The sequence below is a fragment of the Eublepharis macularius genome, chromosome 2 (genome assembly GCF_028583425.1).
Source record: "Eublepharis macularius isolate TG4126 chromosome 2, MPM_Emac_v1.0, whole genome shotgun sequence".
Classification (NCBI taxonomy): domain Eukaryota; kingdom Metazoa; phylum Chordata; class Lepidosauria; order Squamata; family Eublepharidae; genus Eublepharis; species Eublepharis macularius.
This window is the reverse complement of record NC_072791.1, coordinates 136,906,571-136,922,119: the sequence shown is the minus strand read 5'-3', so window position 1 is coordinate 136,922,119 and position 15,549 is coordinate 136,906,571. Positions and strand designations below refer to the sequence as shown.

At 49.2% G+C, this 15,549-nt stretch overlaps 1 protein-coding gene across 1 annotated transcript in view; it reads right to left on the bottom strand.

Moving 5' to 3' along the window:
• The window catches only part of MUC6 (mucin 6, oligomeric mucus/gel-forming), a 70,477-nt gene that overhangs the window by 20,328 nt on the left and 34,600 nt on the right, over positions 1 to 15,549 (bottom strand). The window contains exons 10-14 of the mRNA XM_054970007.1: positions 15,367 to 15,505; positions 13,708 to 13,812; positions 3,956 to 4,028; positions 3,066 to 3,203; positions 1,702 to 1,863 (exon numbers count right to left, since the gene is read on the bottom strand). Of these exons, the coding sequence (XP_054825982.1) occupies positions 1,702 to 1,863; positions 3,066 to 3,203; positions 3,956 to 4,028; positions 13,708 to 13,812; positions 15,367 to 15,505 (617 nt within the window). The remainder of the gene's footprint in view (positions 1 to 1,701; positions 1,864 to 3,065; positions 3,204 to 3,955; positions 4,029 to 13,707; positions 13,813 to 15,366; positions 15,506 to 15,549) is intronic.

Genomic DNA, 15,549 nt, shown 5'->3' with positions numbered 1-15,549 from the left:
CTCTGTAGGTAGAATGTACAAACATGGGTGGAGGAGGAAGTGGGTTTACAGTACCAAACTCCATCCTGATCTGTACATGTTGGCTGGAATGAAAATGCCTTTTACTGGATCAAACTGCTGGTCTATCAAGATCAGGATTGTACACTCTGACTGCAACAGTTCTCCAAAGGCTCAGTCAGAGGTCTATCTAACTGATTATTTTATTGGATATACTTGAATTGAACCTGAGACTTTCTACATGCAAAGTAGTTGCTCTACCACTGAGCCATAGCTCCTCCTCTGTATATAAAGCCTAGGTAAGTACCAAGTGTGCATGCTTAGGATTCTGTTTGTACAATTAGGAAGTTTGAGAAAGCATGATTCGTAATCATGAGATAAGAGCCTTACACATATATAAATGGACCTATGTCTGTCAGGGCTTGCGGCGGCCACCGCTGGGCGGGGTGCCAGTCTGTCCGGCCCTGACATCAAAGGGGTGTCAGGGATGCTGCAGGACCCTGCTCTGTGGAAGGAGGGGCAGTATATCTCACCCAGACTCCCTCTCAGTCCACTCGCTGCCCTGTTCAACGTGTCCCACTCATCACCTTTGATCTCCTGCTCCTGCTCCTGCTCCTGCTCCTGCTCCACCCACCACCAACATTCTCCTGAGTCAGCTTTCATAGGGTCCCCTTTAGCTGCCTCCACCCTTCCTTCCAAGCTCGTTCCCTCTCCTGATGCTGCCCAGCTGTGTCTGCTCTCAGGTGTTCCTGCCCTTTCACTAATCCCTCCTGGCCTCCCTTGCCTCTCTAGCAGGGTGGGGCTGAATGTGAATGTGTCCCAGCCAAGGCTTCCTCCAGGCGTGCCTCCTTTCCTTCCTCCCCCCTTCTCCTTCAGTCTTTCCTGCAGGACAGGGCTGGCAGGGCCTTTCCAGGTGATGCACCTTGGGCATCTCTGCCTCTGCTCATGAGGTGCCACCCCAGTCGGCATCTGGGCTGCCTGTCCATTGGGGCTGGGTGTGGCTGCGCTTCCCTGGCCTTGCTCCTGAGGTGCCACCCCGGCTGGCATCTAGGCTGCCTGTCCATTGATGCTGGGCGTGGCTGAGCTTCCCTGACCTTGCTCCTGAGATGCCACCCCAGCCAGCATCTGGGCTGCCTGTCCCTTGATGCTGGGCATGGCTGAGCTTCCCTGGCCTTGCTCATGAGGTGCTGCCCCAGCTGGCATCTGGGCAGCTTGTCTCTTGATGCTGGGCATGGCTGCCCTTCTCTGGCTGGCTCCCCCCTCTGTCTCTTCCCCTTCCACACTTGCTGCTGGCTGTGTTGCCTTCTCTGGAGCCTCTGGGCCCCCTGACCTTGCTGCTGGGGTGCCGTGACTGCTCTACCCCTTACAACTGCCTGTTGCTGCTGCTGGGCGGTCGTCTCCCATCCTTCTCTCCAGGTAAGTCCGGGGGCTGGGCTGTGGACCCCGGAAAATGTTCAAGTGAGTTTAGGGACAGAATTTGCTGCCATAATCCCACTCCCACTGTGCTCTTTCATTCTGTCTACATAAAACAATAGATGAGAGCTCAGTTTATCTATAATATTTTGCAGATTATCTGTAATGTGGAGTCTCTAGGATGAGGACACTGGTCCTAATTATTCCTTCAGTTTTCCCCGCAACATACTTTAGGTATTTATAGTAATAATAAAGATAAAGAAATTCAGTAAAGCAAACCATTTCACTTACTGTTCAATTGACTCATAGAACAAGGATCTGTATCTCTTTCTAAGGCAGGGTGGCAATTCCCTGCTCTCCAAGAATCCACAAACAGAGGTGCTGTTCCTTCTACAATGTCCATGCTGGTTAAGAAGTCATCTGAAGTTTCTCCATTGTAGTTACCACACAATCCTGGTGACAAAGAAAGACATAGGAGGAAAGAAAAGCAAGTTAATTCTTTAGTAAGTCAGTTTAGTCCATCTGTACTGTTTGTACCATACATAGCTATGACAGATAGGAGTGTTCAAGACCACCAAGTTCTACTCTATAAAGGATCCTAACACAAATGAGTTGGGGAGTGATTATGGAATCGAAATAAATTTCACAATCTGCTCTTAATATCTGAAATAGCCTCTGAGCAGAGGCATGCCATGTATCTCCAGTCCTTATTGAATAGTACCAGAAGCCCACAGCTTGTGGGTCAGCTATGTCATTGTCCCCTGTGCTGCATTAAAGGCTCATAGACTTGTGTGAAGAAGTCTGTCAAAGTATGGAGATGTTCCAGTTCATATTAGTTTATATCATTCCATGCATGCTTGGACGCCTCTTGTGGCATTCTCACCACAATGTTAATTACAGCATCTACCCTACAACTTGTCAGCAAATCTTGCAAGGTAAGATCTAACATGTCTCTGACTGTGCTAGCTTGCATCTTACATGCTCTTTCTAGTCTATATTTGGAACATATCCCAGGTCTTATTCAGAAATATCCTAACCAGAGCCTAGCTTGGAATCTAGTTCGCCAGCATACATGATGACCACAGTAAGGTATGACGTAAAAATTACAGCTGTGTGATTTGGATAGGCTAGGTGGATAAGACTCTGGAGTCAACCAATCATTTCATCTTTTAGACAAAATATTTTTGATCCTGAGATAGTTGTATGCAACAAGAGACCCAAATTAGCAAAGGAGATATATACATTCTATCTGATTATAAGAAAATGGAAATAAATCTACACAATGCATTGTCACGTATGATGACTTGCCCTCCAGTACAAATACAGATGTACACTTGCCTCTGCTCTGTGTGGGCAGTTCATGATCCATGCATGCTTGCAAGAAATCCATACATGGAAGCCTGTTTCCATGGATGTATATTCCATGCGGGATTGGGAAAATTTGTTCACACCATTGCATCTGGTGTGAAAACAGAATAGTGTCTTAACAATATCCAGAGGAAAATCATTAAGAAAGTTTAAAAAACACAGACCAGCTATATTTAAAGTAAAGAGAAAAACAGTGTTGGGTAGAATCTCTTCATAAGTTTGTTTGGATAAAGTTTCACACGCTTTAGTCACTGAAGCCAAGAGTAAAAGGAAACTGGATTGTGTACCTTGGGTTTTGCCTTTGAAATGAAGTCCAACTTTAATATAAGCTTCTAACACCGGCAGAATTTGAACAATCAGCTCCAGACCAGATTCTGTGTACATGTGAATGTGAGTAGATGACTGTTTGAAGATAGTGATATCCCCTGAAAAGAATGAGAGGATTGAGAAACAGTGGTTACGGCTTATCCAATTATCTTCTTATTTACACTTTCTTGTATGTTGACTATTTTGCAGTTGAATTGTTTTTTATTTAGGATACTTCTAAGCCACCTCTTCAGAGTCCTGCCATGAGGCAGCTTACAAATAAAATCACTACAATATAAAAACAAGTCATTTGTCATAATCTGAATAAAAACTATCCATGAAACAGAAACATACTATTTAAAAGCTGATAAGATAAAACTCCTCATTAAAAGACTGGAAAAAAGGATGTGTTTCAGCTTGGCTTCTAAAAGAAAGTAAAGTAGGTGCTAGATGAGCCTCAAAGGGAAGGACATTCCAAAGGCAAGGTGCCATCACAGAAAATGCCCTGTCTCTGGTTGCCCTCACCTTACCTGTGAAGGCGGGGGCATAGATAGCAGAGCTTGAGAGGAAGATTTTTTTACTAGAGGGCTGGATAGTATGGGAGGAGACAGACCTTCAGGCACCATGGCCTTGAGCCCCAAGCAATCTTGAATGTTTGCTCTGAATAGATTTCTATAATTCCTTGCATAAGATCAGAGTTTTGCTACTATGGTAAAAGGGATGGTTGCTTGTTTATGTACATTTGAATACAAATCCAACTGAACAGGGTGGATAACAACATCTTTTAAATCAGATAATAACAACATAAATGACATCTACTGCCTTGTCCATTTAATGAGCGTACTTTCTATGTTATTCCTTCTTATCTTACCTGATTTATAAGGCAACCACTTAAGTTCATCCTCATTAGCTAAAACTTGATTTTGGGAAATCACAATTTTGTCCTGCATGGAAAAGAAAACAGAGAAATCTATTTGGTAAGCTCAGTTAATGGGTAAATGTAGGAGTATGCACTGAAAAGGAATCAGTGTTTTTTCTTGATTTGGGTCAAAGGAACAGAAATAGAAAAGATAGATTTTGGTATTAGAAATCGGAGAAATAACATGAGAGAAATGTCATGAGATTGGACAGGTTGGACAGACAATGCAGCACCTCTCTCCAATGTGCAATACCATTAATCTTTGATAGTTATCTCCCTCCTGCCTCTCCCCTTGGCTGGGAAAGCCCCCCCCCCAAAAGGGAAAAAAAGGAAAAACGGGAAGGGATACCACCTTTTCATGGCAAGGAGTTCCACCAAGTGGGTTTTCTGGGATTCTGTTGGGTTTTATTAATTCTTTTGGGGAGGCTTTGAGTCAGTGGTTGCTGTTCTTCTTTGGCTAAGCCTTCTTTATCCTGGAGAAAGCATGTGATTTTCTCCTCTTAGGCTACAATGGAGTGGCTGGGGGGACCTTTTCAGGGGCCTGTAGAATTGGACCTCTTAGTCAGATTTATGTAAAATTTGGGGGTATTTAATAGACAGGCAGCCCTCACTACACAGCAACTTTTGTGTAGTTTGCATTAAAAATGACCTGCAGCCTACCAGAAAATTTCCTCCAGAGGGAACAATGGACTTGCTTAATTCTGAATATATTTGAAACTAACCAGAAAGCCAATAATATTACATCCCAGAATCTCAAATTTGATTGGGGTTCTCAAATATACCCCCCAAATACCGATAAAGTCTTTTTGGGGAATATATTTGGATTGAATATACCAAATCATACACCCCAGTAAATACCAAGCTTGGCTAAATACCATCCTTTCCATTTGACTAAAATGAATACAGAAATCACATAACAGCATCTACAAAAAGGAATTAGGAGCGAGATTTTTAACATCAGGAGGAGACTGGGATGTTAAATACCCCAGGGGAGAGCCCATCCTTCCTGAAGAATTAGCAGCCAAGCATTGTATAGGCCACTTGCACTGAAATTGGCTACGGCTGAAAATGACAGGTAGACTCAGCTGTCACTTCTCCTGCTGCCAGCTGTGTTAAGTGAGTGATTCTTTCACTGTTTAGGGCTCCACTTAGGTTGCTCATAGGTGCCAGTGGCCTTTTGGGTAGGTTTGCCAACTTCCAGGTAGGGCTGGCGATCTCCAAGATTTACAATTTATCCCCAGACTTTAGAGATCAGTTCTACTGGAGAAAATGGCTGCTTTGAAGAGTAGGCTCTATGTCGCGCACAGGGCTGGGCACAGCAGGCAGGAGGCTCACTGGTACTGCAGGGCTGAACACAGCAGGCAGGAGTTCAGTATTGCAAGACAGCAAACCAGGGTCCAGGAGTCAGGCCAGGTGCCAGGGTCAGGCTATCAGTCAGGGAGTGAGAGAGCGGCAGGCAGAAGAGTAGTCAATAGGCAGGCCAAGGTCAAGTCCAAACAAGCAGTAGAGCAAGGTACACGAACGTCCAGGTAGCAGGGAGTGGCGAGCTGAGTTGCTTCCACGCTTGGTCTTCTCAGCGTCTTCCTTTATTGCTGTTCTAATGAGGGCCAGCTGTTGCCTCTCCCTCGAACAGCTCCGCCCGGCGTTGTGCTTGTAGCCGGCTACTCCTCCGCCTTTCCAGAAATGCTGCCTTATCTCTAAGTTTCCTCCTTTCAGCTGGCCCCAGAGGCTCGGATTTCGCTCTAGCCCTGGGGGAGTCTTTGTCTCTTACAGCCTCTGTGGAGGTTTCTGGCTGTTCCTCGTCCCTGACAGTCTCTGCAGAAGCTCCAGGCTGTTCCTGCTGAATTCCCTCTGGAGCAGCAGCAGTAGTTTCTGACTGCTCCTCCTCTCCCATAGCTTCTGCAGGGGCTTCCGACTCCAGAGGAGATTCTGCTGGTCCTTCCTGCTCATCTTCTGAGGAGGACTCTGAGGCAGTAGGTAAGGTGGCCAGTTGGGGCTGGGGCTGACTCATGACACCATCCCCCCTCCCAAGGCCCCCTCCACCCGAGGGTCCGGGTTTGCTAGGGTAGGTCCGATGGAATTGGCGGATGAAGCGGGGTGCGTGGAGGTTCTCGGCCGGTTCCCATGATCTATCCTCGGGTCCATAGCCCTTCCATTCCACCAGGTACTGCAGACGGCCCCGGTGCCAGCGAGAGTCCACGAGCCGTTCTACCTCATACTCTTCCTGTCCGTCCACCAGGACCGGGGGAGGCGGTGGTACAGGTTCACGGAGGGGGTGTGGAGGTGCTACCGGGGTGAGCAGGGAGCGATGGAACACGGGGTGGATCCGGAGTGTTGGCGGGAGCTCCAATCGGTAGGCAACAGGATTGATCTGGGCGGTAATTCGGTAGGGCCCGATGAACCGGTAGTCCAATTTCTGGGAGGGCTGCTGTGACCGAATGTGCCGAGTGGAAAGCCACACTGAGTCCCCCACCTTCAAAGGGTCCCCTTCCCGCCGTCGCCGGTCCGCGGTTGCTTTGTAGGCCCGTTTGGCGCGGTCTAACTGTTCCCGCAGAACCAGGTGTAGGGCCTGCAGCTCCTGGACAAAGTCATCTGCTGACGGTACTGATGAGTTTGGCGTTGTTCTGGGAAAGTAATGTGGGTGGCGTCTGTAGGTGGCCAGGAATGGGGTCTGGCGTGTGGAGGCATGCACTGAATTGTTATACGCAAACTCGGCCATGGCTAGGAGGTCTGCCCAATCATCCTGCTGGTAGTTTATATAGCAGCGCAGGTATTGCTCCAACGTGGCATTGGTCCGCTCCGTCTGCCCATCGGACTGTGGATGATGGGCCGAGGACAGGTGAACCTGGGTTCCGAGCAGTGTCTGGAGGGCCTTCCAGAAACGTGAAGTAAATTGCACCCCCCGATCTGAGACCAGGTGCCGGGGAATCCCATGGTGCCGGAACACGTTTTGGACATACTGGTATGCCAAATCTTTGGCTGTAGGCAGCGACGGGCAAGGTACGAAGTGGGCCAACTTGGTGAACAGGTCAACAAACACCGCAATGCATGTATGCCCTTTAGAGGGTGGCAGGTCCGTGACAAAATCCATGGAAACGGTTTCCCAGGGCCCCTCGGGTGTGGGCAGCGGTTGTAACAGTCCTGTTGGCTTCCCTGGAAGGTCTTTGGCCCGCCGGCATGTATCGCAGGACTGCACGTAGCGAAACACATCCACCTGCATACGGGGCCACCAGAAATCCCTGGACAATAGGTGCAAGGTCTTGTATCTCCCAAAGTGACCAGCTGCTAGGGTGTCATGAGCAAGCTGCAGTGCCTCCCCTCGTAGAGCACCTGGGGGAACATAGACTCGGCCTTCATATGTAAGGAGGCCCTGTTGCAGGAGGTAGCCTGGGGGGTCTGGCTGCGCGGGGTCCTGTAGTCCCTGGGTGATGCGTTGTGTCCAGGGGTCCGTGCTTTGAGCTTGCCGGATCCGATCCTGCAGGGCATCTGGGGCATTGGTGGCTGCAAAGCACTCAGGAGCCAGAATGGTTGTGGCTGGCGGCTTCTCTCCTGCCTGCCGGCTGAATTCAGGTTTCCGGGACAGGGCATCCGCCAACTTGTTCTGTGAGCCAGGGATGTATTGGATAGTAAATTGAAAGCGGGAGAAGAACAACGCCCATCGGATTTGGCGTTGCGTTAGGTTTCGGGTGGTTTGCAGATGTTCTAGGTTACGGTGGTCTGTATATACCACCACCGGGTGCCGAGCTCCCTCCAAATGGTGCTGCCAGGTCTCAAAGGCAGCCTTGATGGCCAACAGCTCCCTCTCCCAGATAGTGTAATTCCGCTCGGCTGGGGTGAGCTGTCGGGAGTAGAAGGCACATGGTTGGGACACCTCGTGGGAGGAGCGTTTTTGTGCTAAGACTGCCCCCAAAGCAGTGTCAGAGGCGTCAGCCTGCACTATGAACGGGAGGCTCGGATCTGGGTACACAAGGACCGGTCCAGTCATAAACCGGGTCTTCAGGGTTTGAAAGGCCTGTTGGGCTTCCTGGGTCCATTGGAATGGCAGGCGGGGCCGTGTCAATCGGGTCAAGGGGACGGCTAGTGCAGCAAAGTCAGGGATGAACTGTCGGTAGTAGTTTGCAAACCCTAAGAAGCGCTGAACCTCTTTACGGTTTCGGGGAGCCTGCCAGGAGAGTACCGCCTCGACCTTAGCGGGATCCATCTGTACTCCTTGGTTGGACACTCGGTGTCCCAGGAACTCAACTTCTTCCCGGTCAAATTCGCATTTCTCGAGCTTGGCATACAACCCATGCTGTCTAAGTCTCTCCAACACAGAACGCACATGCTCCCCATGCCTGGCAGGGTTGCGGGAGTAAATCAGAATGTCATCCAGGTACACGATGACATAGTGGTCGAGGAGGTCCCGGAACACTTCGTTGATGAAACGCTGGAAGACCGCTGGCGCGTTACATAGGCCAAAGGGCATTACCAGGTACTCGAACTGGCCATAACGAGTCCCAAAAGCTGTCTTCCATTCATCCCCTGACCGTATCCGGATGAGGTTATATGCTCCCCGCAGGTCTAGTTTAGTGAACCGAGTTGCTCCTCGGAGCCGCTCTAAGAGGTCAGGGATCAGAGGTAGTGGGTAGCGGTCTCTGACTGTAATCTGGTTAAGGGCCCGGTAATCGTTGCATAACCGCAAGTCTCCTCCCTTCTTTTTGACAAACAGGACTGGTGCAGATGTCGGAGAGGCTGAGGGTCGGATAAACCCCCGCACTAGGTTTTTTGCCAAAAAGTCCTTGAGGGCCACTCGTTCTGGCTCCGACAACGAGTACAGGCGTCCGCTGGGAAGGAGTTTATCAGGAATCAGGTTGATGGCACAATCGTAGGGTCTGTGCGGAGGTAGTTGATCAGCCCCCTTCTCCTCGAACACGTCCGCGAACTCTGCATAGCGGGGTGGCAGCAGGGATCCCTGGACCTTGGTGTCTGCGCTGGCGAGCAGCTTCAGGAGGGGATCCGGCTTCCTGGTCGGGAACTGGACGACTTGGCGCTTCCAGTCGATGAGCGGGTTGCTGCCCACGAGCCAGGTCAGCCCCAGCACCACCGAGACGTGCGGCATGCAGACTACATCGAACTGGACGCGGTCCCGGTGGCCTTCCACAACTACCTCCACCAGCTCAGTCTCGTGGGTTACTGGACCGGATTTCAGTAGCCGCCCATCGATGGCCTCCACTAGGGCAGCAACGGGTTTTTCGTGCAACGGGATGTGGTGCTGATGGGCAAACTGCCGGTCCATGAAACTCCGGGAAGCGCCGGAGTCGACCATGGCGCGGGTTTCCACGCGCCGCCCGTCTGGCAACTGGATTTCTAGGTGGAGGAGGAGGTGTCCCCCTCCAACGTCAAGGGCCCCATTGGTGTAAACCTCTCACCCCGGTCCGCGTGGGTCGCCGCGAGCCGGGGCCGGTCTTTTGCGGCACCTTCTGGGTGGCGCTTTTCCGGGCAGGCGTTGGCATAGTGGCCGGCCCCGCCACAGTACAAGCAGAGCCCCTGGGTGCGTCGCCTTGCTTTCTCTGCGGCCGTAAGACGGGGTCGGGCGCCGCCCAGCTGCATGGGCTCCTCCCCTTCCGCCCCCTTTGGAGCAGTGGGGGCAGAGGAGGGGCCTGCAGGCACCGGCCGGGGCACCCTTCCCCGCCAGGCCCCTTCGCTGCGCGCGTGTCTCCGGGCTTCCAGGCGCTGGTCAATGCGCTGGCACAGCACTACAAGGTTTTGAAGGGAACTGGGGCGTTCTGTTCGGGCCAGCTCATCTGCAACCTCATCAGACAAGCCTTCTATGAACTGGTCCTGCAGCGCTGCCTTGTTCCACGCAAGGTCCTGAGCCAGTAACTGGAATTCCGTCGCGTAGGTGGCCACGGACCCCCGTCCCTGGTGGAGCCGTCGGATGCGCCGGTTGGCGCTCTCAGCCTTAACGGGGTTGGCGAAAGTTTGCTGGAGCCGCTCCACAAACCCAGTGTAGTCTTGCAGCAGCGGCGATGATTCCAGGAGCAGAGGGGTAGACCATTTGGCCACCTGGCCTTTCAAGAGACTCAGGATGAAGCCCACCTTGGTCTTATCATCAGGAAAGTCTCGGGGGCGCAGGCTGATGTACAGCTGGCACTGGGCTAGGAAGACAGGAAACTCCTCCACATTGCCCGCGAACTTTTCTGGTGGACTCACCGGGCACTTGGGCGTGGCCGGCGGCGGCACTGCCGCAGCTTGCTGCTGAAGCTGTTGCTGAAGCTGAGCCACAGCATTGCTCAGTTGGGTTACCGTCTGCTGCAGCGTCTGGTTCTGAGCTACAAGTGCAGCAGCTGTGGCTGCATCCATGCTGCCAGTAGCTGCTGAGTTGTGGGTGGAAGCAACGTGTCGCGCACAGGGCTGGGCACAGCAGGCAGGAGGCTCACTGGTACTGCAGGGCTGAACACAGCAGGCAGGAGTTCAGTATTGCAAGACAGCAAACCAGGGTCCAGGAGTCAGGCCAGGTGCCAGGGTCAGGCTATCAGTCAGGGAGTGAGAGAGCGGCAGGCAGAAGAGTAGTCAATAGGCAGGCCAAGGTCAAGTCCAAACAAGCAGTAGAGCAAGGTACACGAACGTCCAGGTAGCAGGGAGTGGCGAGCTGAGTTGCTTCCACGCTTGGTCTTCTCAGCGTCTTCCTTTATTGCTGTTCTAATGAGGGCCAGCTGTTGCCTCTCCCTCGAACAGCTCCGCCCGGCGTTGTGCTTGTAGCCGGCTACTCCTCCGCCTTTCCAGAAACGCTGCCTTATCTCTAAGTTTCCTCCTTTCAGCTGGCCCCAGAGGCTCGGATTTCGCTCTAGCCCTGGGGGAGTCTTTGTCTCTTACAGCGTCTCTGTGGAGGTTTCTGGCTGTTCCTCGTCCCTGACAGTCTCTGCAGAAGCTCCAGGCTGTTCCTGCTGAATTCCCTCTGGAGCAGCAGCAGTAGTTTCTGACTGCTCCTCCTCTCCCATAGCTTCTGCAGGGGCTTCCGACTCCAGAGGAGATTCTGCTGGCCCTTCCTGCTCATCTTCTGAGGAGGACTCTGAGGCAGTAGGTAAGGTGGCCAGTCGGGGCTGGGGCTGACTCATGACACTCTATGCCATTATATCCTGCTGTGGTTCAACACCCTCCCCCCCCACAACCCCAAGCTCCTCAGGCTCCACTCCCAGATCTCCAGGAATTTCTCAGGCTGGTGTTGGTAACCCTACTTGTAGGGTAGCAGCCCAGCAGGAACTTTCCAGGTAAGTTAATGGGCCAGTCTGTCGTTGACTAATTTTAATGGGTTTACATACACAAGATGGAGAGGAGGTAGCAAATTTTACAGAATCCCGTGAATGTCCCATATTTTCTCTCTTTCATGGTATCCCAGACTTCAGGCTTGCATTGCCATTGCTAGGGTTGCCAGGTCCCCTTACTCTCCTGGGTGGGGGGAGAGACCCAGTATTCACCAAGTAGAAGTTTATGCATGTGCAAAGGCTGCACGCTCTCCTAGTGCCAACGTGATGACATCACTTCTGGGAGTGACATTAAAACACTGGCCACAGGAATGCTCCCATACCTTGCACAGGGCCAGTTCTTTAAAAATAGTCCTGTTTGGGGCCCAAATCCTGGAAGTGACATCATTGTATTTCACTGGGAATGTGCCTGCTGTGGGCTTGCCGGAGAGGTATTTTGCCTCCCCCGCTTCTTACCCCATACTGAACAGATGAGTGGGGGGGCAGAGGCTGGGAATGGGGGATCTCCTGCCCCCACTGGGGACTGGCAGCCCTAGTCATTTCCTGGTTGATTAGTGCATAGATATAGATTATGCTGAAGGCAGTAAATAGCCTGCTTTTGGAAGGTATCACACAGACAGGTGCCAGAGCTTGCATGCAGTTAGGCCATAGCAACTTTTCAAAAGCTAGGCAAGTTTTGAGATCTTTGGATCTCACTGATTGATGGGAAACTGCACAGATATGTAATCAGTAATTAGCTCCACAGATTGATATTTCAAGAGTACTGCCAGGGATCCTCTGTCTTTAGAAGAGGGATGTAGGGACCTCTGTTGCCTGGAGATCAGCTGTAATTTTGGGAGATCTTCAGGCCCCACTTGGAGGTTGGCAGCTCTACAACTTGTTACACCTTAGCATCAGTTTTTATAGCAAGCAATTTATTCTCTTCTTGAGTATCCTATGGACATAAAAGCAGAATCTGGCAGACCCTAACTCCCAAGTAACACAGTAAAATTTATACTGTTACCATTTTTGCAACTAAGATAAGCTAACAAACTCCTTTGCTGTGCTGAAGGAAATTCTGTAATGATACTGTTGTGAGAGAATGCATTCCGTTGATGCCATTGTCCAGGTAAGTGACAAGACTGGCTTTTAGGCAATACTTTTCATACCATTGTGGCTAATATATCCAGTTACCTCTTTCACCTTTCTCTCTGTTCCATGTAGGATTGCCAGGTCCAGCCTGGAAACCAGAGGAAGACTGGGGGGTGACGGGTTGGCCATCAACAACAGCATGTCATCATTTCCAGAAAACTCCCGAAAGTGATGCCACACCTCTTTAAGAATAATTGAAAATCCTAAAACTGCAGGATTTTCAATGATTTGTAGAAAAGACTGACACTACTTGTGGGGAAAACCAGGTTTTATCATTTGTTTGTTTGTTTATTTATAGTCTGCCTTTCTCAATGAGACAAGGTGGATTATAGAGTGTAATTCATTATGATCAACATTTGGAACATTCAATAAACAGCACAGTCGGGTACACAGATTACAAAAGTTTGAAAACAAGCAGAAGTCTGATATAGAGCTGAAACCAGGCTGAAACATAAGCAATTTGACATGACATATTAAATGATGAGGAAACTACCTGTTAAGAACATACTTACAGTAAACAAAGAGTACGCAGCAGCATAGTCTACAATCCCTATTCCCCTATCAAAGCATCTCTTTGAGCTGTTTCCTTACCTGGGTAAGCCATAGAGTTTCTGGAGATTCTTAGAGTGGAAATACACATTACTAAGTACCTAGGGACACATGGGAGGTCCCTTTGTGTGATAGCATCTGCAAGTGATTCCGGAGTCCAAAGCACCAATTCAGCTCCATTTTTGCTGCGAGAACAACTACTGTAAGCTACTTTGATTTGCTAATTTGCATTTATTTAAGGTTTGAGAAAGTGTCAAGATCTGCATTTCAATGAATGGATGTGGGGGAAACTGGGATACTTTTAGCAGTTAAGGAGGAACTGATATCAAATTCATGAATATATTCATGCGGAGCAAATTGAAGTGTGACTGTGAGAGTAAATGTATGGGAAGCTGGAGGGGGGATACATGAAATGAGGTTCAGTTGAGCATCTCTAGGTAAGATGTCTTGTGTAGAGAGACCCTTAGAGAGGTGTGATGTCACTTCTGGGCTTCCCCAGAAGCAACATCACACCATAGGCACAACAGACATTTTTTATTTTATTTTTCTCTCACCAATATTCAGAGTAGCAATGGTAAAAGGGAACTGAAGTCAGAGAATCCCCCACCTCCACCAGGGGACTGGCACCCTAGCTCCATGCTCTTTGACTTGCCTTTGAAGATGTGGCTCACAATCCTTTATAAAGCTGAAAATTGAGGGTAAGTGCAGCTAAATGTGCTGGATTGTGTTTGTTCACTTTTGTTATTTTCAAAGCAACGTTTTTATGGAACGAGTACTTACTTGTGAAGAGACATAAATGATAGCAGTCGGTGATGTCTCAGAACTGGAATACCCAGATTTTTTAAATATAGCCATCAAGGTTCCATTGTGTGGCAACATTGGACTCTAGAAAGGGGGGAGGGGAAAGCAAATTTTGTGGGAAGAATAAACAAATTTTTCCACATACCTTTTCATCACTAAGTGATTAAAAATTTGGGTTTCATTAGGACATTTCAAACAATATAAAGACAACCTAGGTTTGCACTTAAGTGTGCATTCCAAAGAGTGCTGCAACCAATTGCAGCTTCCTGACAAGAATATCTCTATGATGCTTGTCACTTACATGCTGTTAAAAATGTAATGTGTGAAGTGGTCCATGCTATAACATTTTTGCCTGTTAAAAACCCAGTCACTGAAAAAAGAACTTGACAATATGTATCACTGGTGATTTGTGAGCTAATTATAGCAGTGCTGTACAATATAGATGGATCTGTCAACTTTCCCCCCCCCCCATCTTTCCTCCAAGAAGTCTCCTCCATTTTATCCTCCCAACAACTCTGTCAAGTAGATTAGGCTAAGAGAGTCACCCAGTAAGTTTCAAATCAAAGTAGAAATTTGAACCCAGGTCTCCATCTTGGACTGCTTGGGTTAGCATCTGAGGATAAGTCCTAATTGGAGCAGGAGGAAGATCTGCCCCTGAGCCCCACCCAGGCAGATGCTCCCTGCAAGATGCAATTCTCAGTGCCTCCACAAAGGGACCATTCTCTGACGCTGACATGAGCTCCTGAGTCAGAAGGGCCCTCAAGCCAGGAGGTCCCAGCATATACCTGCTGCCAGACCTGCCAAGTTTTTCCCCATGACTTCAGGAAAGAGCTAAGGCCAAGGCCTGGACAGGCACAGGAGTGCAAGCCTGGCAACTTGAAACCGCCTCTCCACTGAAAAACACCGGGAGAGACCAATGAGTCACTATAAGATCTGGGCCCTGCTACTCCCCACCAGTAGAGGAACTGACTGCTCTTGTGACATGAGCCTAATGCTGGACAGCATCACCTGTAGAGAAACTTCATATATAAGCCTGCTGTGAGATGGACTCCAATGTGGGATTAACTTGTCTGCAACTTTGCTGACTGGCCTATCAGCTGCCTACCTGCGCATTTCCAAACCTGAACTTCCGACTTCTTCTAGACTTAGCTCTGGATGAAAATGCCTGACTTTGGATGGTGACTTAAGGATTTGACTGCTGAACACTGTTATTGCCCAGGGCCTTGCCTCCAGCTTGATGAGCAGGACAGGTTCCCAAGGATTAGTCAGACACTTCAACTGCTATCAATGCTGGCTCTTAAGGAACAGATGTGTGCTTTTTTGAATTAATACTACAAGTATTCATATATATCAATGTATATTAATGTATATCAAATGATATACATTCAGAAAGGAAAGGCAGTCTTGAATCTTGAAAAAATGGTACACGTAGCAATAGGAAAATTTGTATAAAGGAAATTCAGGATGTAGAATATTCATCTCTCAGTTTCCCAACAACCCTTTTCATTTCTAGGCATTTTTAGGAATGTAGTGCTAGAGTTGTGATTTTGTGATTCCCTATGTGATTGTAACTGTGTGGCTATATTGACCAATATTAACATCCAAAAAGTCATTTTATAAACCTGTGAACACTGTTACCTTCATAAGAATGTAGGTGCAAACTCCATGGAAACGGTACGGCCTAGAGTCAAAAGTGGTGACAAATGAACCTCCTTCCAAGGAACATATGCCTGGACATGGTAGTTCTCTGCAACTCCACTGGCCCATTTTACATTTACTGAGGGGGGAAAAAGTACATATCAGCTGTTAATCAGAACACAT